At 39.4% G+C, this 22,951-nt stretch overlaps 2 protein-coding genes across 6 annotated transcripts in view; one reads left to right on the top strand and one right to left on the bottom strand.

Annotated features, from left to right (window-relative positions):
• The first annotated feature begins 582 nt into the window (after positions 1 to 582).
• On the top strand, positions 583 to 20,085 carry LOC121928617 (very-long-chain enoyl-CoA reductase-like). 5 transcript variants are annotated; one of them, XM_042463560.1, is made up of 12 exons: positions 589 to 635; positions 891 to 942; positions 1,402 to 1,446; positions 2,849 to 2,952; positions 6,710 to 6,825; positions 6,948 to 7,053; positions 11,604 to 11,676; positions 11,774 to 11,817; positions 14,161 to 14,218; positions 15,136 to 15,224; positions 17,796 to 17,841; positions 17,934 to 20,085. In XM_042463560.1, exons 2-12 carry the CDS (start codon positions 927 to 929, stop codon positions 18,059 to 18,061), a joined length of 825 nt encoding a protein of 274 aa, XP_042319494.1. In that variant the 5' UTR covers positions 589 to 635; positions 891 to 926; the 3' UTR covers positions 18,062 to 20,085. The 5 variants fall into 5 exon arrangements, with proteins under 5 accessions (XP_042319492.1, XP_042319494.1, XP_042319493.1 ...); XM_042463558.1 differs by lacking the exon at positions 891 to 942 and having other exon boundaries at positions 583 to 635; positions 14,161 to 14,224; XM_042463559.1 differs by having other exon boundaries at positions 593 to 942; positions 2,852 to 2,952; positions 14,161 to 14,224.
• The window catches only part of ABCA4 (ATP binding cassette subfamily A member 4), a 121,624-nt gene continuing 118,671 nt past the window's right edge, over positions 19,999 to 22,951 (bottom strand). The window contains 1 exon segment of the mRNA XM_042463556.1: positions 19,999 to 22,403. Coding sequence (XP_042319490.1) covers positions 22,281 to 22,403 — 123 coding nt within the window. The 3' untranslated portion in view covers positions 19,999 to 22,280.

The raw sequence follows: 22,951 nt of genomic DNA, 5'->3' as shown, positions 1-22,951 counted from the left end.
GAAAGGAAAGCCTTTCTCAGAGGCTGTGGCTGCATTTGCACTGCAGAAATAATGCCTTTTTGGCACCATTTTAACTGCCATGGTGCAATGCTATGGAATTATGGGATTTGTAGTTTTGTGAGATCTTTAACCCCCTCTATCAGGGCGCTCTGGTACCACAACAAACTACAGATCCCAAGATTCCATTGTGATCTGCAAATACAATCTGAAAATCCTCCATGCACCTCGTCCCTTCCTTGGACATTAATATTCAGGCCATAACTGAAGATTAGAGTTCGAATCCCTGCTCCGCCATGGAAACCCACTGGGTGGTCTTGGGCAAGTCAAACTCTCTCAACCTCAGAGGAAGGCAAAGGCAAGCCCCCTCTGAACAAATTTTGCCAAGAAAACCCCATGATAGGTTCACCTAAAAGTCACCAAAACTTGGAAATGACTTGAAGGCACACAGGAACAACAATAAAGTCCATAACTAAGAATTGGTTGCCCATTCCCGAGGCAGCCAATTCCTGTGGCAATGCCAGTCCTGAAGAACTGTAACCATGAGATTAGCCTCACTGATTTATCCACTTGGTTTCATCCGATAGGTAGAAATCCTTGACTGGAAGACAAAGCAACAACTATGCTTTTTGGAAAAGGTAAATAATCATAAGTTTACTACCACTTTTCTGTTATCCTTTTTTTTTAAATGCTCAAATTGCTTTAGAGCTATTTTCTCAGTAATACTTTAGAAATCCTTCGAAAACAAGTCCAGATCATTATTCCTGTACTCTGGACAGGAAAGCTAGCTGGGTGCTTCTTTTATTTTCCAAAATTAAAAAGAACCCATCAGCATGAACATCCTTTTTTAAAAAATATCTGCAAGCTTACTGATAATATTTTTTGTTATCTAGGTTGAGCCACGTGCTACAATAAGTGATATTAGACTAATGTTCCATAAAATATGTAAGTATGTATGTTTTTTAAAAGGCTGTTTAAAAATGAGGTCAGCGTTGAAGAAATATTTGAAGTATGGCATATTTAATTGCATGGAATGTGGAGCAAATCCTAGGTAACCTATGCTCTGCAGAGTTTCAAGTGCAAGGTTTTTTTTTAATTGCTGAAAAGATAAGGAGCCATGGCAAGAAACTGTGGGTTGATGTAGCAGTGCAGCTTATGCAAAGTGCTCCTTCTTGTTTCTTTGCACAGGCAGAAAAAGAATCTCAGAAAAAAGAAAATCTCAGTGAAAATAATAGATGCTGTATGTCACTAGAGGAAAAAAGCAGGATAGCTAAATCCTGACTAAATCATAAGGAGTGTGATTAGCAAGATAATTTGCAATCCACAGGGGTTAAATTAGAAGATCAAAATGCTAGGAAATTGGGAGGGGATTTTTTAATGTGAATATTTTTTAAATCTCTGCAGATCCCCAGTGGTATCCTGCAAGGCAGTCTATGAGACTTGATCCCCGTAAGTAAATGATGGTGATGGAGATGGCGATAGTGATATTGTAATTGATATCTCATATACTTTGATGATCCATTATTTCATCAGAGTGGCTAGTTCTTTCACCAATACAGATTGCAGCTATTTTATACTATCATTAGGTTTATAGTTGCACTGGCCAAGTTGTCACCTGGTGCCCAGTTTCTCTTTTTAGCTAGGCTAGCTGAGCTTAGTTTAGTAGACATACGGGCTATCACCAGGCCTTTGTTTGAAGCCTAACAGCTCAGTAGTATCTGCCATAGCTTGTGCTGTGCTGATACAACCCTGGTGGGCCCAGGATTACTTGCATGCTTCAATGATGTGGCAAAGAAGAACTTTGTGGTGGTATATTACTACTACTACTACTACTTGCCCTTGGTATCCACTTGTTCCAGGAAACCCCCCCCCCCCCCCATGGTCAAATCCCATTATGTATAATGACATAGTAATACCTTTACCTTAACCTTTATATACATAGCCTGAAGGTAAAAATCCAGTTCTTAAAGCCAGTTGTTGCACAACACTTTCAGAAATGTTGCTGTGAGTGTGAGAAAGAGATGAAGGCATCATCCCACAAATAAAAATCCTACCCTGCCATACTAAATTTTCCTTCTGTCTCCAAATTTCTAGCATTGCAGTAGCTTAAAGCATCAGTTGAGTATTTAGAAGTGCAGTTTAGGCATCCAAAGAAAAGGGGGCAGATAAAGTTACCAAGGGATTGCAAACACAGCAAGTATAAAAGTACTAGCTGTGAATGATTTTCAATGAGCCAGTCTTTGTAATGATAATTCGTAATGATAGAAATTTGGAAACGGAATAAAAAAATCATTTGGGATGGCATAATTCTTATTTGAGGGACAAGGCCCTCATTTCATCTCCCTCTGCAACTACAACCATGAATACTTTTCTGGCAATAATTGTTATCTAAAACGAAAGCCCACCATCTGGTCCTTTAAAGGGTGTGCAGTGAGAGGGACCAAAGTTCAGTTGCAGAGGTATTGTACATACAGCTTTTATACCTGAGCATCTGACATCTCTGGCCAGGTGGACAAGATTCAGAAATATCCTTGCAAGAGAAAACACAGGGCTCCTGTCTGTGAGAGTAGAGCAAATAATTCAAATTACCAGATTGACAAAGGGGTCTGTCTTGGTATAGAACGGCTTCAGATGTTTTAATTGCCACCAGTTCTCTTCCAATTTGTCCAGATTAGTAGAGGATATAGCCTGAATAAGAGGCTGGGATCCAGCCAAGGCTCCTTGCCATAAATGCATGTGTCTGATTCAATGCCAATAAGTCTACCAAAAATGCAAGATTTGATCGGTAGCCACATGCTTCACTTCACCTCAGCTGATACTGAGCCCTGTAACCTCTCCTCTCTTTTCTCAGAAGGAAAATCACTGAGGGATGAAGAAATGCTTCAGCTGCTCCCTGTTGGCACAACAGCTACCTTCTATTTTAAAGATTTAGGGCCCCAAATAGGATGGACAATGGTGAGCTTCAACATTTCAGACATTTTAATTAATAACTGTTTTACTTTAATCTTTGCGTTGCTTTCTCTTTGTGCTGATGTACAGTTCTCCTATGTTCTTTAGTTTTCTACAAATAGTTTTCTCTCCCTCCCTCCCTCGCCTCTTTTTTTGTCCATTTTTAAAAGCTTGTTAAGACTGTGGCATGAAAAATCCACAGGGGAAATATATAATTGCCACAAAAACTTGGCAGATAAACATATTGCAAAGCAGCAGTTGTTGCCCAGCAACATGACAAAAAGAAAAAAGCAGCTTGTGGGAAGCAATGACAGATGGAGGTGCAAAAATCCAAGGACTGTATGCAGCCCTCCTAAATTAGGGCAACTGGCCCTGAAGAAGAGGCAAGCTGCCTGACCCAGAGCTTAGAAAACGTCCCTTTTGGGACTACAGCTCCCAGTATCCCCTAGCCAATGTGGTCACTGGTTCCAGTCATGTCATCTGTTTGGATAACAGCCTCAAGTCCAGCAGTTGTATGCCTTCAAGTTGTTTCCGACATATGCCAACGTAAGGCTAACCTATGATAGGGTTTTCTTGGCAAGATTAGTTCAGAGAAGGTTTGCTCTTGCCTTCCAGTGGGTTTCATGGCTGAGCTGGGGATCAAATACTGGTCTCCATAGTCATAGTCCAGTGCTCTAACCACTATGCTACACTGGCTCTCCAAAGCAGAGTTGGGGAATTTTAAAAATGTCTTTGCCCCCAAATTTCCCCGAACACCCTCTAGGCACGGAAAGGGCAATTTCACAGCTTTTTGCCATGTTAGTCCTCCCTTTTTTTCCTAAGAAGAATTGACCTGAATGTTGACTTCGATGTCATTTTTGGTTTTGAAAAAGACCCCTTCTGAGCTTCAGAGAGGACCAAAAATGAGCAAAAATGCCCTCTATGGCCCCTACAAGGCATTTGGTGGGCAAGGAAATTGATGGGGGAGGCTGGGGATGTTGCAGTGGTGTGCTGTGGCATCACTAGGGTTGGTGTCACCCAGACTCATGGTGTCACACACACACTTATTGACCTCCTCCCATTTCACACCATACAGATTCATTAGTAATGCTTTTTTTGCACTGATGTTACTCGTAAATCGTAATTCCCATATATCACTGAATATAATGCTAATAGTTATGACAAAAACTAGCAAAATTAAAATATTCCTTCAAATTACAATATCATATGCACAACTGAAATGTATTTACCTATTCACAGTGAAGTTTGGGTTAAAATGTTATGTTTTTAAAGAAAAAAAAATAAAAGAATACATTTTTTAAAAATCATTTTTTTAAATTAAAAACTTAACATTTTGAACTTTGCAATTTTAATTTTTAACAATTCTGGGGCCTCTCCTTTCCCCTCCCACTGAGCTTCACCCCACTCCCAACCATCTCTTAAAGCATTTTAATGGGAAGCAGATTAATGCCACAGTTTGTTTCTGCCAAAAGGTAGGTGTTTGAGGAGCAGTGGTGTCATCCCCCCCCTTAGGGTGTCACCTGGTGTGGTCCGCACACTCCTAGTGATGTCATTGAGGGTATGAGACAGTACTGTAGGTTACTTATAAAAGGGTGGGAACCATGTGACCCTCCAGATTATGTTGGATTGCCATTCCATCACTCCTTACCAGCACTGGCTATTCTGGTCAGAGTTGCTGGGATTTCAGTCCAGCAACATCTGGACAGCAGCATAATTCTCACATTGCTGTGAAAGAAGATGTGATGATCCCACTATTCTGTTATCAGCTTACCCACTCAGCAGGCTTTCAGTTGCACAAACAGCATTGATAGACAACACCCTTGTTAACAAGCCAACAACAGTCAGTATCCTGCATTTTACTTCCAAGATTGGCTTGTGAAACTGACACTGTAGCATATTGCTCTCTTGCCAGCCTCCTGTAAGTGAAGGTAAAAAGCAGTATCATTTTAAAGAATATTGTAGGCTCTAAATGCAGTGATCTTTAAAAAGAAAGCTAGAGTATCTCTCTCAGTTCTCCACCTCATTTACCTGTATGTAGGGTTCCCCCCCCCCCACGATCACAAGGCTAGTGTTGAACTATAAAGGCCCAAGAACCTGCATCATCAGAAGTAACTACTATGACGGAGATCCGTCATCGGAGTTACATCTGATGATGCATCCGCCCCCCAAATCCTCCTTTTTTTATCCTGACATTGCTCTAGCCAAAGAGTTTCCAAGGCACTACAGATCAGGGTGCTGGAAATGACAACACTCTCATGGTCATGGGGCACATTGCGAACTGGCCTCTGGAGGCCCTGTCACCTCTTGAAGTCCTGACATAACTATTTGTCTTAATGTGCCTTGTGATCAGGAGAACATTGTAGACATCATTTCTCAATCTGCGGTGCTTCAAAAACCCTTCAATTAGTATCATTACTATTATTAGCAGTCAAAAATGGGCTTGATATGGTCACATTGAATCCTCAGCAGTGGTGAGATCATAAATCTATTTTATAATCATGTAATACTGAACAGAAGACCAAGGTGGATTGCACAGCCTCCAGCAAGCCTCTCAATCTCCTCTCCTCATCGCTAAGGGTCAGCTCCAGATTTCTGAGGGATTCCCATATTGTTCCCCACTCCTGAGTATGCTTGACTGTTCATTACCACAGACATTCACATCCATGTAAGTGTTTACATCTATTGGTTTTGAGGAGCTGCCAATGCTTGAGGTACCTGTTCTAGCAATGCTCTCTGTGCCTTCATTGTCTTCTACAAATTAAGATAAAATGTGGGTAAAATTGGGATAAGGGGTACCATGAAGGTGTCACCACAATATAGTCATCCTGCGGGGGCGGGGGGATATCTGTAGATGTTTCGATATCACATCTTCATCAATCATAATCTTGGTATAGAACCAATACTTAAAGATTTTGCTACATTAATAGTTTTCTAACATACTGTGGCACTCTACTAAAATGTCGATTCGTTCGTGGCACTCTTTATAGGACCTCTTTTGGAAATACAGGGGGCCTTGGTATCTGCTGAGGTTTGGTACCAGAACCTCCCCATGGATATCAAAACTGTGGATGTTCAAGTCACATTAAATACAATGGATACTAAAATAGTGTTCCTTCTATAAAATGGCAGAATCAAGATTTGCATTTCAGAATTTAATATTTGAATCTGTGGATAAGAAAGCAGTGGATACAGAGGGCCTACTGTAATCATTTGTGCCGACTGCATCTGTGACCTTCCCATGGAAATATCTAATTGAAGTTACACATGCATTTGACCCAAACTGATGAAAACATCTGTTGTGTCTTTATTATTTAGAGATTCAGTTATTTATGGATTATGTTTTCAATAAAGCCTTTCTACAGAATTTTTTAGAACCGATTTTCCCCAGCCTGTTTAGTTATTTAGCTATTTGACTGAATTCATCAATTTTATCAAAGTCATCAGCCTTCTTATGAATACTTTATTATTCATGCTGGATGTATTTCAGTTTAGTTTGACACTTAAATAGAGTTTAACTACACATCTATAAGCTCCATTCTTTTTCTTGTTAGTTTGCTTTAAGGTGGGTTCTGAGGTGTTTCACCCACTGATAAAATGTGGGTGCCACTTGCAATGCAGTACAAGTGCTGGTTCAACATTGGGGAATAGCATTCAATACTGAGTTTTGGGGATCTAGCCCTGGTCACCATTTAAGCCTTTGCTGGTAAGCTGTACCCTGAGAATGACTATGAGAACCATCTAATAACTTTTCTCTCTTTTTCAGGTGTTTCTGATAGAATATACGGGGCCATTGTTCATCTATTTTGTGTTTTATTTCCGCATGCCTTTTATCTATGGCCTGGATGACAGGTTTACCAAGAGCCGACATCCAGTAGTTAAGTAAGTTGCATTTGAAGGCCAGAGGAGTTAATTACTTTGGGGGAAATCACAACTTTAATCCAATTGTCTTGCCCTATTTGTCTCTTTAGCTTTCTGAAATGCTTTTATCTTGCTGTTTCTAGCTTGGCATGTATCTGCCATTCTTTCCACTACATCAAAAGGTTGATTGAAACAATATTTGTTCATCGGTTCTCCCATGGGACTATGCCACTGAGGAATATTGTTAAGGTAAATTGTCACAAAATCTACTTGCAGCCCTTATTTAAAATTCAATCTGGCCACTCTCAGCAGTACTCTACTAGCCCAACTTTGGGTGTCATTTGTAGGGTAAAGTACTGCCACTCATAATGAGAAACCCATTGTGCATTAACATCAACATGTTCCTATTGACGTCTACATGCTGCTGTATCATTCCAAATTCTTGTTTTCCCAATTTCTGCTGCAAGGTGTGATACTTCTATGTCCCCTTTCCTCTTGACAACTTTTCTGAACACATAGATTGGTATTTAAAATTAACCAGTTCTGTTTTTGGACCCTTGTTGGCTGGAAGCATTGAATGGCAGGTACAAAGTAAATTCACAATAAATCCGCCTTCACCACTTTTAGAATTTTAGTAGTGTATTATTAAATAGTTTCACCTGTAAAGAAGATAAAAATGCTTAATGAAATGCTCTAGGCTAAGCAGTGCTGTCAGTGATAATGATACATTTTTTATTTCTGCCATGTAAGTGCTCCCAGTTATATCAATTCAGTACTACAGGTTGAGCCTCCCTTATCCAGAATTCTGAAATCTGAAATATCCCAAAAACCAAAACATTTTTAATGGATGGCCAAGATGGCTTTTGCTTTCTGAAGTTTCAGTGTACACAAACTTGGATACATGCACAAAATTATTAAATTTTTTGTATAAAATGATGTTCAGGCTATGTGTAGAAGGTGTATATGAAACATAAATGAATTTTGTGTTTAGACTTGAGTCCCATCTCCACCATAACTCCTTATGTACGTATATGCAAAGACAGGTATTGCAAAATCCAACAAAATGTGAAATCCAAAATACATCTGGCCCCAAGCATTTTATATCAGTGATTCAAGCTGTACTACTTTATAAAACTAATTTTATGCTTGAAAAATGGCAGATGATTTTTGTGGCGTATATCCCAACTAACCCTGTGCTGATGGAAACATTGGGTGGGAAGACAGTTTTTACTGAATTTAGCTCACCTTTGCAGCTGGAAATTTGTTCTGTAGTGTTGGGAGACCCTCTGGATCAGTGTGCCTTTGGAGGGGAATGGCAAAGAGGGCTTGCAGAGGGCAGGGGAAAATCTGTTAAAATCACCTCTCCCTTTTTCCTGTAGTGGAAATGTCCACTAGCTCATAGCCTCACCCCCAGACAAGAAGCTATTCCATTTGGTGAAGAGATCACATAATCCAATCCTGTTTATCCAGCTTGTAGTGTCTATTGTATATTGTGAGGAGCAGCTTTTGGAAGTTTGCTGAAAGCAACCATTCCCTCTGGGAGTTGTTCTTCCTTCACTGAGTTTTGTGGATTAGAAAAATGGCTGCTCCTATAATGCACAACTTGACAAATGTGTGGAGGTCTCATTTAGAGATGCTGATACTCATATACTGTATGCCATGTGAATGGTCTTGTGCAGTCTTATTCCCAAGATATGGGTGTGTATGTGTGGATTTAACATAAGAATATAGCTGCAGAATTACCAAAAGCACAATACTTCCGTAGTCCACTCCCTTTATTAGTTACATCTTCTGGTATATATAACACAGACAAGTAAGCAACATATATAAGGAATTTCTGTCAGGCCTTACTGGCATTGTTGTAAGTTAGAAAAGTGTGCAAAAGGATTGTAATGAACGAGGTAGAATGAAATTCTATTTAGGAAATGTTACAATATATAAATTTTGCAGAATGGATAATGGAATAATATAGTATATTTATAGCTAGCAATTCATGTTGTGCTGTTACATGGGAAGGGTTTAATGTTAATTTTGGAGTTTACATCTAATGGAATGGTAAAAAGTGGATCATTTACATTTCTTTTAGATTTGTTACATTCTACCTATAAAGTACTAAAAGATCCAGTCCATTACTTATGATAGACACCAGTTTATAATCTTGCCAAGTTTTTTGAGGTGAAGGATCACAGGGAGTAATACCAGGAGAACCATCCCACTGCACATAAAGGATTTTAATTTAATAAATGGGTTCTCTAGCTGCAACATATTACTAAATAAAGACGCTTTGGGCAGAGGATACAACTCCAGGTTGCAGGTTCTTGTGATCCTTACAAAGGTGTATCCCTTTGTTGATACTTTAACTGCTCTTAGAAGGTAGTTGCTCCCATTAAGCCTTCTGCTTAATGACAGGGCTTTTGAAGAATAAGCTGCCCTGTGGCAGCTAGCCAGTTATAATATTACTGCTATTGATCTCCGCTGAACTAAAGACCACTTACACTAGAAGCTTTTGCTATTCGCCCAGGAATATTCTCTTGTAATAAATCAAGTATTTTCCCTGAATGTGGTTGTTCACGTTAATTAAACCATTTAGTGCTGGGTTGGGTCCAATACAGAAAATCATCTTTTCAAAATATTTTACTGCCTTGGGATTGGTGAAAACAAACATCATCAATGATGGCTTACATTTAATGGATTGTTGTTTCAGGACCTATGCAAGAAATAGTGTCTGAATATAACCTCTTACAAGTAACCTGTAATATTATTTTGGTACTTTTAGAGAGTAATAAGGGCATAATGACACTGTTTTTGTGAATGGCTGGCAGGATTGTTACTGTTTCAGTGTAGATGAACTTTTCAGTACCATTTAAAAGTGTTTTACCCGTTGTGCATGGCCTGAAGGAGCTTGTTGGATCAGGAGGTGATGCATAAATGTCTTAAATAAATGGATAATGAGTGATTGTTGCTCCTAAAGGTGAGGTATTTTGTTCCACTTTTCAAACTAACTTTGGAGAGGGAAGAAACATGAGCGACACATTAAACATTCCTTCAGAGTAGTGGTTAGCACTAAAAAGTTACTGTAAAAAATAAAACAAATGTTCCAATCTTTGAGAAGAAAATGTGCTTCTGACATCTTCTATTTTAGGAGATTATCACAGGGGGGATGAGATGTCATTGTCCCCATCACTGTCCGGTCCTTCTCACACAATTGCAGGAAGGACTTTCAAATGACATTGCGCTGATCCTGTCATTTTCTCATCATTGTACCATCATTGAAGTGGCATTGCCCAGTATTTTGCATTAATGGGAGTTCATGTTAATGCAATGCTGCTTCAATGACAAGATAATGACAGGATCAATGCTACGTTTTGAAAGGCTTGTGATGGGATAAGGATGTGGGAGCGATCCCATCTCTATCCCATCTGTGTCCCATAATCTCCTTAGACAGTTGAAGAGAAGGGACTGTCTGTGATATATATGATCCACTATATATACAGTACCACTCCTCTAGAGGCTTGCTGGTTGTCTGAGGGTTGGTTAATTTTTTGTTTCCAGGCAAATTCTTTTTATTTTCCCATGTTTTTTTTAAAATTACCTCTAATTTTCATCTGGTTTTCTGCTGCTTTTTATTTTGAGTTGGTTTTGTTGTTATAATTTGCATGTTTCGGGTTTCAACACTATGTGCAGTTTTGTAATTCTGTGGAAGGGAAATACATCTATGAACCAAAAAAAATAAGTAATCATTGTTGTTAACTGCCTTGAAGTCACCTTGATTCATGGTGACCCTTTACTTAAAATAAATAAGAAAATATAGGTTCACCTCAGATTTTTCCTCCTCCAATTTAATAGCTTGGCTGTGGCATGCTGGAAAATAGGAAATCTCTTCCACAAGACAGCTAAAGCTAAACCTTGGAGGTTGGAGTAGGATCGTGTCCCTGTGTTACCCAAAGAATCGGCATACTCTCAGTGTGTATTTGGACTTTCCACCTTTCAGAACCTGACAAGATCATCCACCCATTCTTGCCTCAGTTAACTTTATTTTTGTGATGTATCATTAAATATTAACAGAAAAAGCCTCTATGAGTTCAGGTTAAGTTAATGTTTGGGAGACTGTTTTTATGCACCCGAAGAACTATGGCTTGCTCACACTTAATGGGAAATTGGTACAACTCCCACCAGAAGGTTGGGAAGTCTTTTGGTGTATTCTTGTGTTCTAGAGTAAATCAAGGATCATGTCTTAAATGTCTTGTTACGCTGATAGAAAGCTTTTCTCTGGCATCTGAAATATTTCATTCTTATAAACTTGCAATTGTATTACAAATAAATGAACAGCAATAATCTCATTGAAATGACTAGTGTTAAGTATTAGAGAAATATTACTTTCCATTTAAAATTTTCTTCCATTTCAAATGTCTTCCCAAAATATTTCGCATTTTTAATGTCTTTTTTCTCTTCTGTCTTGACATCTATAAATCATATTTGTGGCATTGTCAGCAGTACTAAATGTTATAAATTAACAGATAACTAAAATTTCTTTTATCCAAGGGAATTAAAGCCACAGGGAGAGATTTGTATACTTAGTTCCATTAATGGCAGCCCCTGAGAACTGTGTTCTCTGTGTAGTCCCTTCCGGGGTTTTGTTTTTTGGCTACATTAAGGAGAGATAAAGTTATGGATCTCAAATGTGTGTTTGCATGTGTACATACACAGATGTGCCAGCACACACGTACCAAGATAAAATACTGGCAACAGCTCGACATACTGCAAAATATTAACACAGATATAAATGCTTTGTTTTACAGAACTGTGCCTATTACTGGGGATTTGCTGCCTGGCTTGCTTATTATATCAACCACCCTCTTTACACACCACCCTGTAAGTTGCAAAAAAAGTCACAGTTATTTTGAAAATGTTGTATCCTAAGTGCTAATTGAATGCTAAACACAACTTTCACAAATATTTTGTTTTGTAGCCTATGGGCAAAAACAAGTCAACTTTGCTCTGATCATGGTTCTTGTAAGTATGCTGTGAATTTAAATCATGGCCACGCAGTGGCATCACCAAGTACAGTAACTCATGGTCACCCCTCGATTCGCCTCCTCCCATATCACACAACGCAGAATCCTTAGTAATGTTTTTGTACTCATTTTACTCATAAATCATAATTTCTGTGTAACAGTGAATGTAATGGTAATAGTTGTGACATAAACAACTAGCAATATTAAAATTATACCTTTAAATTACAGTATCATATCCATAGTCTAAATGTATTTATATATATGCAGTTTCATGTGGTTAAAGTGAACATTTGGTAAGATATGTTTTTAAAATTTAAAAGGAATAAGAAAGATCAAAATTTAATTTAAAAAAAAAGATGCCACAGCCCAAAAGACAGATGTTATGGGAGCAATGGGGTCACTTCCCCTTAGGATGTCACCTGGTGTGGCCTGTACCCCCCTAGTGACACCCCTGTGACCATGTAACAAATGTCCTTTATTGTAACTTAGAACTTCTATGGAGAATGCAGATGTTTCTGGGGAGTTTATCAGACCGGGGGGGGGGGGGGGTCTGATAAACTCCCCAGAAACATTTTCAGTACCAGTTCAGTTGGAACTTTAAAAAGTGATTAGCCCGATAAAATTGTGCAATTAAAATGCAATTAAAATGAGATTAACACAAGAGCCTTTATTCTGTGAAATAACCAGGGAATAACCAGGCAATAAATAGCAAAAGGTCATTCATGGGAAAACCCCATGAATGATTTGCTGCTGTTTCTTGCCTGGTTATTAATGGATTAATGGCACTTTAATCATATTTCACCTTGAAGTTGTATGAAAATCATTAGTGCAATTGTGAAATAATAATGGGTTATTCACGGGATAATATCACTTTGAACACAATGTTGTATGAAAACCATTAGCGCAATTGCATGATAATAATGGGTTAATCACTGTTGTTGTCCCTCATGTGATAAAGTCCTTAGGCTGCGGTTCTCTGGTCCTTGGAACAGTGTGCCAGGAGCCATAGCATAGATTGGATTGCCTGCAACTTTGTAGGAGATCTGATCTTTGATTCATCCACTGCCTGTTACCTTGGGTCATGAAAAGCAAAATATTATTTATTATTACATAAATAAAGACTCTGGTGTTAGAGCACTAGTGATGGGTCACATAAAAAGTGGGCTTAGTGAAGAACAGTGTGGTTCAAGAGGGATTCTGGATACACACTACAAGGTATCCAAAGCCATCAGACATACCATCCACCAACATAGCCATAAAGCGAGTATAAATGTTTTCTCTCCTGCTATTTACTATGGGAAGTAAATAGGGGTTGGGAGGAAATGACTGGGGAATATTGCTCCTCTATCCCTTTTGACCTGCTCTTAGGAACCTCCCAGTGCTGTGGAAATGTCAGAATGCTGTGACTCTGGAGTATGCACCCTACTTGGGGCCTTTACCTTTGGTTTTTCCATGGCTTAAGAAACCAACATTGAGAGGTGGAGAACCTCTTTCAGGTGGAAGCTGAGGAGTAGAAGGCTGAGGGATCTTTTGGATGAACAAACAATGAATTAGGGCTGTTGGTGAAAGGGTGGCAGCGGATGGAGTCTTTTCTACCTGGTGCATCTCTCCAGACTCTCTCTCAATCTTTCTTTTCTAAATACACACTGCTGTGTCTACCAACAAGGACACATCAGAAGAAAATAGTAAATGCTCTTTAGACCCCCATTTTGGATATTTTGGCAGGGTAGGAAGCTGGCCAGTCAGAGAAATAGTAATTTGATGATAGTGACCCTTATTCAGCTTTAACCATAAGCAGCACTGAGCAGCCATGGCTGCTTGTGAAACAAATGGAACAACCATCCCTTTTAGAATCATTGCTTTGTGGCTGGGAAGGCCTATGGGATCCCCATAGACTACATATTCCAAATAGGAACTCAAAACACAGAGTGGAGTTTTAGGAAGGTCTGCCTGAGGTCTGCCTTTGTTTGACTAGGGAAAATAAGGGCCTAAACAGACAGCCCCAAAGGAACTGCATGCCGTAGCCACAATCCAGTGGTTTGCTGGCTCCAAAAGCAGCAGAAAGCTGCTCCTTTTGGAGCCAGCAAAAAGCTGCTCTTGCTGCTGTGGTGGTGGCATTCCCCTGTTTCTTTGGCACAGCATGTCTTAACGCTGCGCCGCAGAAACAGCATGATGCCCACCGCCATCTGGTTGGACAGGCGGCATGACAGAGGTATTGGGGTGGTCAGGGCAGGCGGCAGGCGGCCACCCTTTATGCCTGTCTGTATATCCTCTAAGTATTAATCAATTGTATTTTTGTTGTTTTTCATCTCTCTCTCTCTCTCTCTCTTTTTCATGACAGACCTGTGAAGCTGGAAACTTTTCTATCCATGTTGCACTTAGTAATCTGAGAAGAGATGGTAAAAGCTGAGTGCTTTTCTCCTCCTATTTTTTTAAAAGTTCCTTGAATAAAAAACAAACACACACACGCATGCACAGGATTCATTTAATTTGTCAGTAAATTTTTTAAAGTTTGGGATCCTACAATATTGACTGAAATGTAACTTGCTAGCTGTGGAAATTAGGCCAGCAACAAGGGGAAACTGTAAGAAAACATTACAGTGTGAAATACACTTGTCCCTCCACATTCTCTGGGGTTAAAGGCACAGGACCCTCACGAATGTGGGAAAACCACAAATAACAAAAACACTATGTTTTTATCTGAGAGAACACCTCTCTAGGAATCTCTAGGTCCTGCAGTGCAACTCTGTGGTCAGCATCTGCCAGACATTGACCACAGAATTGTGCTGATGGAGCTACAAATGCCTAGTATTTTTATTTATTTATTTTTTAAAAAATGAAGCATAGCAGTCAGAAGCACAAGTCTGGGCAAATGGGATGGTGATAGCAGCATTTGTGCAGATGAAAAATATGTAAGTCACGCTATTACAGTGCAAATGTGGCAAGGATGCGATACACATTTTCAACTATCAGCTATTGTTATGAGTACAGCTATAGCAGTTTTTGAAGAGTATAACCTGTCAAAATGGCATGGTGTGATAACCTCCTTTGTCTGATACCCCGCCGTACAACAGTCCAAGAACTTCCTAGAGAGAAGTGAAAAATAGTTCTTTCTAATCGAACCTCTGAGAAAGATGTAATTTTTCCTGATCTACAATGAATGAATCTATATAGTGCTACTCTGATCAGGTGTGTCAGCAAAACAAGTAGCTATATATTACTCATGTTACCCATATGGGAAAAATTGGACAGTATGAAAAAATAATGAGAGAAGGTACCATTTTAAAACACTATGTTTGGGCCTCTTAATTGACAGGATCCAGAACCTGTAAGATCCCTTATCCAACGAAGAATCCTTTCACATGGCTATTCTATTTTGTCTCCTGCCCTAACTATACCTATGAGGTATGTACTTTATCAGACAATACTGTATGATTTAGCCTTTGCTTGATGGATATATATTCTAAATTGCTATGAACTTCAACACATTAACAACCTTGAAGGCTTGAATTACAGGTGTTTTTTTGGAGTTTATCACACGGAGGGCAAATTGGTAAAATCCCGTGCAGAAATGGGATTTTAAAACCTGGGCGTTGTTTGTGAGATGCATTGGTGTGAAAGAGAAATAATGCAAAAATAATCCAAACAGAAAGGTTCCTTTGTACTTTCAGAATTTAGCAAAAGTAAAAAGGAGCTGGTTTTGACGACTTTGTGTTCCGGTTATTTTCACATTATTTCTCTTTCACGTAAACGTTGTCTGAAAAACATCCCGCAAATGCGGGTTGTTTTCAGTTTAATTTTAGTTTCTGCATGGGATTTATCCCATGTGATAAACTCCTTTGTGTTGATAAAACATTGGACTCTGTACTTTGCAAGCAGTGTGTGTTTGTGTAAATAAATGGGATTCTAGCACCTTCTGTGTGGTAGCTTATGAAAGGGCAAATTATCAGGGAGAAGACTGGCAGAGAAATACAGCCAGGATAGGCAGAGCAAATCATTCTGTATAAACTGTTTTTTTTTTAAATGGTTATTTCCTTAATTATTTCATTATTTTGTTTATTGCATTTTGTGTGCCATTTGAATTCTCTGCCCTGGGTATCAAAAATATATTAAGCTGTCTCCATATTATATTATCTCCATCTCATATTGTAGAGTAGGAGCAGATAGCAAGATGGATTTACTGGTCTGATTCACAATTATTTAACAATTACAGCTGGAATGCTGGAATGAAGCCTGGGGTAGCTTTGAGTTGCTTTTAAATGTAGGGCTGTGAGCTCTGTTCAGTTCTGGTACTCTGAACAAATTCATGGGTTTAGACCTTTAATTCTAGGGATTATGTCCTTTGCACCAGGCTCCAATCAGTGAGTCTCAGAGGTCTATCAAAAGACAAAGAAGATCCTGCAGTCTGTTGCCTACCTATCAATACTGTGTTGTTGTTGTATGCCTTCAAGTGGTTTCCAGTTTATGGCAATCCTAAGGCACGGGGTTTCTTGGCAAGATTTTTTTCTGAGTGGGTTTGCCTTCACCTTCCCCTGAGGCTGAGAGAGTGTGACTCACTGAATTGGTTTCCATGGTTGAGTGGGGAGTTGAACCCTGGTACTGAGTTGTAGTCCAATACGCAAACTACTACACCATGCTGGGTCTCACCAATACTGTAGTGAGATAAATTCTTGATTTTTAGCTGGGGTTTTTAACATCATTGAGCTAAAGAATGGTGTAACAGAAGGTAGGATTAGCAGTCAAAAGACATAGTGTCCTGCTCAGCCATGAAACCCACTGGGTGACCTTGGGCAAATCACACTCTCTCAGCCTCAGGGGAGGCAATGGCAAAGCTCCTGTGAACAAATCTTGCCAAGAAAACCCCAAAATAGGTTCCTCTTAAAGTCACCATAAATTGGAATGACTTGAAGGCACATAACAACACCAGTTCCACCTTTTATCTCCCAAATTGATTTATTGTGGAAAGAAAAAATATAGCAAAAGCAATGGGGGGGGGGTATAATAATATCTGGAATCCACCTACCCCTTTAATTTTCTGCAGTTGACAACAAAACATTTCTGTGGAAGCACCTAGAATGTAACTTCTGAATGTCAAACACCCCCACACATTCATTGAAAAGCGGAGCCCAGAATTGCAAGGGAGTGATTTATTTAAAAGGAAAAGCAAAAAGACAAAAACTAGAGTATGGACATTGGCTGCATTTTCCAGATTTCCAAATGGTGTTTTGAACTTGATGAAAATTGGAAGAAATGCTTGGGGTTAACTTCTCAGAGGTAAAACTCTTTGGAAGGAAATAGTAGTAGCATAGGACAAGAGATATAGTCACCTAGTTTTTGGAGGCATGGTGGGTAGCTGTAGCCTAAACCTTTGCATGTTTGACTAACTGATAGTTGCAAGGTGGGACTGCCCTTTCCTAGCACAGCTGACCTGCATTCAGTCTTAAAAACTCACATGTTGAACAGAAACAAAATAACTGTAACTGTAAAGTTTATCACTCTCCAGAAATGAAGAGGGTAAAACATTGGCCTGTTACAGACTGACAAAATAAAGCTGCTTTGGGTCTCTTTGGAGGTATGCTGTTTAAATGATGTATGGGTCCTAAGAGTCGGGAAGTCACGCCAAAGCCACACTCCATTCCTAAGCACTGGAGTGCAGCTTTGGTGCAGCTTCCGGATTCTTAGGATGCATGCATCATTTAAACAGCATACCTCCAAAGAGACCCGAAGCAGCTTTATTTTGGCAGTCTGTAACAGGCCACAGAAATGTTTAGTTATATCTCTGCAAGGCAGTGTGGATTAAATGCACATGTAGAGAAAACACTGGGTGATGTTCTGATTGGGTGCACAATCATATTTCAGTTGTACTGTTTTCATCTGTTAAACTGATAATGGAAATAGCTCTGTTGTGGGTATTTATTGGATCTTTTAGCAGTTTTAATCAGATTAAATTGTTCTGAATTTTCTTGGCCATTGCAGCTGGGGACATGGATTGGTTTTACTATCATGACACAATGCGTACCAGGTGAATAGTACTTTTGATTTTAAATTTTTAAGGCATTATTTTGACTGGCCTATTTTATGAAGTTTGACTGTATTTCTCTCTATCTTTTGCAGTGGGATTGTTCACCTTACTCTGTTTCATACAGATGACAGTCTGGGCAAAGGATAAACATGGCACCTATATACGAGAATTTAAGGATTATCCTAGCCTTAGAATGTCCATCATTCCTTTCTTACTATAAAGAACATGTTTCTTTGTCCCATCCTGAATTTTGGGAAGCAGCGGACTATACAGAGACATCTGTACACAAAGAAGATAATGTTATGATAGCATCATCATTTAAATGAACTGTTCAAGGTGCATGCTGAAACTATTCTGCTATAAGAAATACCATGGGCTCGAAGACCACATCTCTCAGGGTTTTGTGTTTTTGTTTTTTGACTGTTAAGAGATTCAGTATTGATTCTCTTTCCCTCCCTTACTGCCTTTTTGGTAGTGAAGGATGTTTGGAGCCAACTCAGTCTGGTTGGCCAAGCTTTTTTAAATTTGTGAAGGGGAGGAAGCATGACAATTTGCCACGAAATAGTCTGGAATTTCACCAACTTGCATATTCTAGGGAATATGAAAGGAAGGAAGTCTCCAGATGGGATTGCATCTAATAGCCAAAGCAGAACATGTTGCATGGATTGTCTCATGAAGGCATTTGCTGTGGCAAATACACTGACATGTTGATGAAAGTGTTACTGAGAGAGAACATTAGTGAAACCCATTTGTATGATTCGCAGAGACCACGAAGAAGAAGATGAAAATGCAATCTTTTATGTTAAGAATCATAATTTGATACAGTCCTGGAAAATGAAATGGTACAGTTCCAACTAGACTGTTGTCAAATTATGATTCATATCATAAAAGATTGGCTCATCCTTATTCTATGGTTATTATTCTATCTGTGTTTTTCAGTCTTGGAAAACATTTTTGTATTGCAGTTCTGCCCACAATTACTTGACAGCAAGGCTTACAGAACTCAGTGGAAATTACTTCCAAGTAAATGTGAGCAAGAGTGGGATGCATGTAGACTTCTCACTAAACAAACTGAAGTTGAACTGCAGTCCTCCAACAATATTCCACATAGCCTAGATTTGAAAGAAATGCTACCTAGAGTTTTTCCTAGAGTGGTCAGTATGATTTAAGAAGGCTCTGCACAGATCATATCAAGAAATGGGGGCAATATTGTCTCAAACTTTAAAGAACTTGTGCATGGGCTTTATCACATAGGGTTTTTTGCAGCTCTGATTCAATGTGACTGCAGGTTCAACAATGCGAATTCACATGATGTGATGTATTATCACACGTGATTGCTTTCTCTGGGGGGGGGGTTGTTCTGTGGCACTTCCGCAATGAATCCAAAGTGACTCTTCATTTTGGTGAATTCGGTAACAAGTGAATTAACAGAAATTGCTTCCAAGCTCACTTTGATTTCACTCCGAATTGGTCTGGTGTGGAATGCAGCTTTACGTCCGTCCTGGTACCCCCAAAACCTCCAAGGTCCTACATTTCCCATGATGCTGCGCTGCAATTTTGCCCCATTTGCTTCCGGTGCTCGGAAGGATAGATTTAGATGTAGATGACAGGGATGAAGGAATGAAATAGGAGGCTTGAGGAGAGATGGGAGCAAAGGAGGGGGCCATTGGAGGCTGGGGCAGAGGCTCCAACTCCCAGAATTCCATAGCCTCGAGCCAAAGACACCACAACAAACTCCAACTCCCAGAATTCCATAGCTTTGAAATGGGAGCAAAGGGAGAGGCCATCGGAGGCTGGGGGGAGAGATGACAGGAACAATTCACATGAAGGTTGCATTCACGTGAATGTGGAACTAGAAAGTAGCCCCCTTCTTTACTCCTGAAGCGTAAAAGGTCTCGAAGCATTCAGACCCCCACTGAGCATGCACAAGGATGCCAATTCGTATAGTTGAATCCGCATGGTATGCACTGGTGTGGTAATTCAAAGTGCTTTCACTCCGCTTTGACTCAGGAATCATCACAATTAAGTTCTTCACGTGTGATAGTTCATCACGTGAATTGCCTTGGATTCGAAGTGACCCTGCTTCACCCTCGCTATGGAAGTGCTTTGACTTGGGGCTCCTGTTTCACGTGTGATAAGGCTTTATGACTTCAGCAACAAATATTTATTTGTCTAGAAACAATGTACAGATTTTTCCACAGTTTGTAAAGAGAATATGCAATAAACTTAAGCTTATATTTTGAACTCAGTCCAAATAATTATAATACTGTAATAGATAACATATTATAGCTTTTTGGTGAAGATTTAAATTTTGTTCTGTACCAGGCAAAGCAATTTCACTCTGTTTGAAAGAGACGTATGCAATAGCGGGGGGAATTGGACTTGTGTGACCTTCCAGATATTGTTGGATTTCAGCTGTCATCAGTCTTAGGTAGCATAGCCAATAGTGATGGATCATGGAAATGGAAATCCAAAAACATCCAATATAGAAGGGGTGAGTAATATTGTTGGGCTTGGGGCTCAATATTGTATCTCAGGACCCTCCAGCAGCTGCCAAAAATGGCCCAGAAGTGGTTAGATACTTGTAGTTCTGAAAGACATGTTTTTTTTAAAATAAAGATTTTGGGGGTGTTCCTGCAGCTCATTTTAAAAGGCAAATTGTTGTTCCTGGCAGTTTACCTTTTCTTTCTTTCTTACCTTGCCAAAAAAAGGACAGTTGAGCAGGAATTGGGGTACAGTCAGAGATTGTTATAACAGCTTTGCAGTAGGTGCATTTGCCCATCCCTGATCCTGAGCTCTATAGTTGTCCTGCACTATAGGGTAAACAGCATACCCAGTCTGATACAAATCTAAAGTCAGACATTTCGGTTAAATGGGAAGTGCTAGCTGGGAGAAGTTACCTAAAGCAGTGGAAAATTGCAAATCATAACAAACGACTTTTAATATTTTCATTCAAATTCACTCATACATTTATTAATCATTTTTCTATTTAAAATTATCAAGGTGACTTACAAAACACAATCAAAATATTGGCAGCAGTCTTGTAGGTCATGTAGTTCAACCCTCTGGCTTGGTGTCGGAAATCGAGAACTAGAACGTCTATGATGTCTGCTGGAAGACTTCCAGGACACAAAATCCCACCAGCACTTTAATTGGTTTCATTTAAAAAACAAACACTTTCTGATCATTGACAAGTTTTTCCTAATGTTCAATCAAAAATCTCCCCTCCTGGTAAACTAGCCCATTTCATCAAGAGCTGTCCACTCAGACACAGCAAACACAATTCTTCATAAGAATTCCTTAGGTATTTGATGTCTGCTGCCTGCCATGTTGGTCACCCTGGCATAAGGAAACAGTTCCTCACAAGCTTGCTAGGAAGTTCTCTATATACATGCCATTGCCTTTCCTGGCCTGACAATAGCCATGCTATGAAATCAATGGACTTATGTCTCCTAACCTACAGCACTGCGGCTGAAAAAAACACTAGATATTTATTTATGTGAAAAATGTCTACCTTTGACAAGCTTTTCAGAGTAACTTATAACATTGAAAGATTAAAAAAAACCTCCAACAAACAATAGAGGTTACTCATTTAGAGATTAGCTCAAGCCACAAATAGTGTAATACTCATGCTATGGGATTCTAAAAAGGTGATAAAATTAATAGCACCTTGGGGATTTCTTTCACGTGGTTTCATGTTGACATCACAAATTTACAAACTGATGTTCTAGGCCTAGGCTAAATACTCCTATTAGATTTTCACAGTGGAGAAAATGGCACATGTGAACTCCACTGCTGATCGGTTTCATGAGGCTGAAGTGAAGCTGAAGTGAGTATCCAACCTTTGGAATTTTCACTATCTGCTGACAGGTTTTGCTTCCCAAGTTAAAACTAGGACCTAACAGAAATGAGCTGGGAATGTAATGAAGGCCACGGAAGATGAAAAATTTCCTGTGAATCCATGAAATCTTAGCAAAAAATGTCTAGAAAAACAGTAGACTATTTTTTCCTGTGGAATAAAACTTTCTGAGTCTCTCTCTTTCTATGTATCACTATCCATAAAATAGAAACTGGGAATCGTAAGTGGAAAACTAGATCATTCTTAGCTATAACTTAAACATCTGTTAGGAAGAAGTCCAAATGAACTGAGTGAAGACTGGTGCTTGGTTGATACTAAATCCTAATGTTCTGCACAAGATAAATTCCACATTTTTAAAGAGTTACTATCCATGCTGTTTTCCACTTTTGGTTTAGAATTAAAGTAGGAAGTGATGACATGAAGACTTAGCTTTTTAAAAAGTACCCACACTCATAGCTGATGGCTGCATTAGAGAAGAATTCTGACCAAGCTCATTTGAACCCATCACTCTGTCCAGCAAGAGTCATTAGGCACAATCCTCAGCTGCTGGGGACTTTGCTTCAGCTGCTACATAGCTCCTCTAAGCAGTTGCCTGTCGATAGAAAGCAGGGGTCACCTTCACCTCTCTGTTTGCTCCAGCTGCACGAGGGTGTAGAGGAATTTCCTCATCCTCCATCTGTTGTTTAGCGAAGTTCACAAAAACCTATGAGAAGAAAACATCCACATGCACCATTAGAACTGCCTTTGCCTAGTTAGCAAAGGAAGAGGAAGAGAAACACAGAAGTTTTGTGAAAATATAAAAAATAGAGGGGTCTTATAATTCCAGAGCGTGAAATTTGGAAGATCACTCTAGGCTTCATCAATTCTACAGTAACTGTAAGATCTCAATTTGAGGTGGGGTGGTGGTGAATACTCACATCCCCCAATTAATCTGAGTCATGGGCAGATCTAGTAAAAGTACCATAAACCTGTGTGAGAAGACCAAGAGGGGTGAATTGTTTCCAAAGGCAAAATCTTCTGTAAAGCAGATATGACAGGCATCTGCAGAGACCTCCAGAGAGCCTTTGGGATGTTTCTTACAGCATGTCCATAGGAAAATAGCTGGATTTGTTCTTCCTCATCCTGCCACTCTGACACCCTGGAAATGGCCATGTTTGGCAGGGGGTGTGCGGAGTGCTATTTACAATATAGGTTTTGGGGTGGATTTTGATAATGGTCAGAACAGAATTCCAGCCCCTGCAATAACTAAAA

Source organism: Sceloporus undulatus, chromosome 4 (assembly GCF_019175285.1).
Source record: "Sceloporus undulatus isolate JIND9_A2432 ecotype Alabama chromosome 4, SceUnd_v1.1, whole genome shotgun sequence".
NCBI classification, from domain to species: Eukaryota; Metazoa; Chordata; class Lepidosauria; order Squamata; family Phrynosomatidae; genus Sceloporus; species Sceloporus undulatus.
The sequence above is the reverse complement of the archived record's forward strand: the minus strand, read 5'-3'. Positions and strand labels throughout refer to the sequence as shown.

Bases quoted from the DNA above. Each gene is read 5' to 3' on its own strand.
- LOC121928617 (XM_042463558.1), top strand. The intron at 1,447-2,848 runs GTAAGTAAATGA...CTCTTTTCTCAG, and splicing joins GTCTATGAGACTTGATCCCC to AAGGAAAATCACTGAGGGAT. The intron at 2,953-6,709 runs GTGAGCTTCAAC...TCTCTTTTTCAG, and splicing joins CCCAAATAGGATGGACAATG to GTGTTTCTGATAGAATATAC.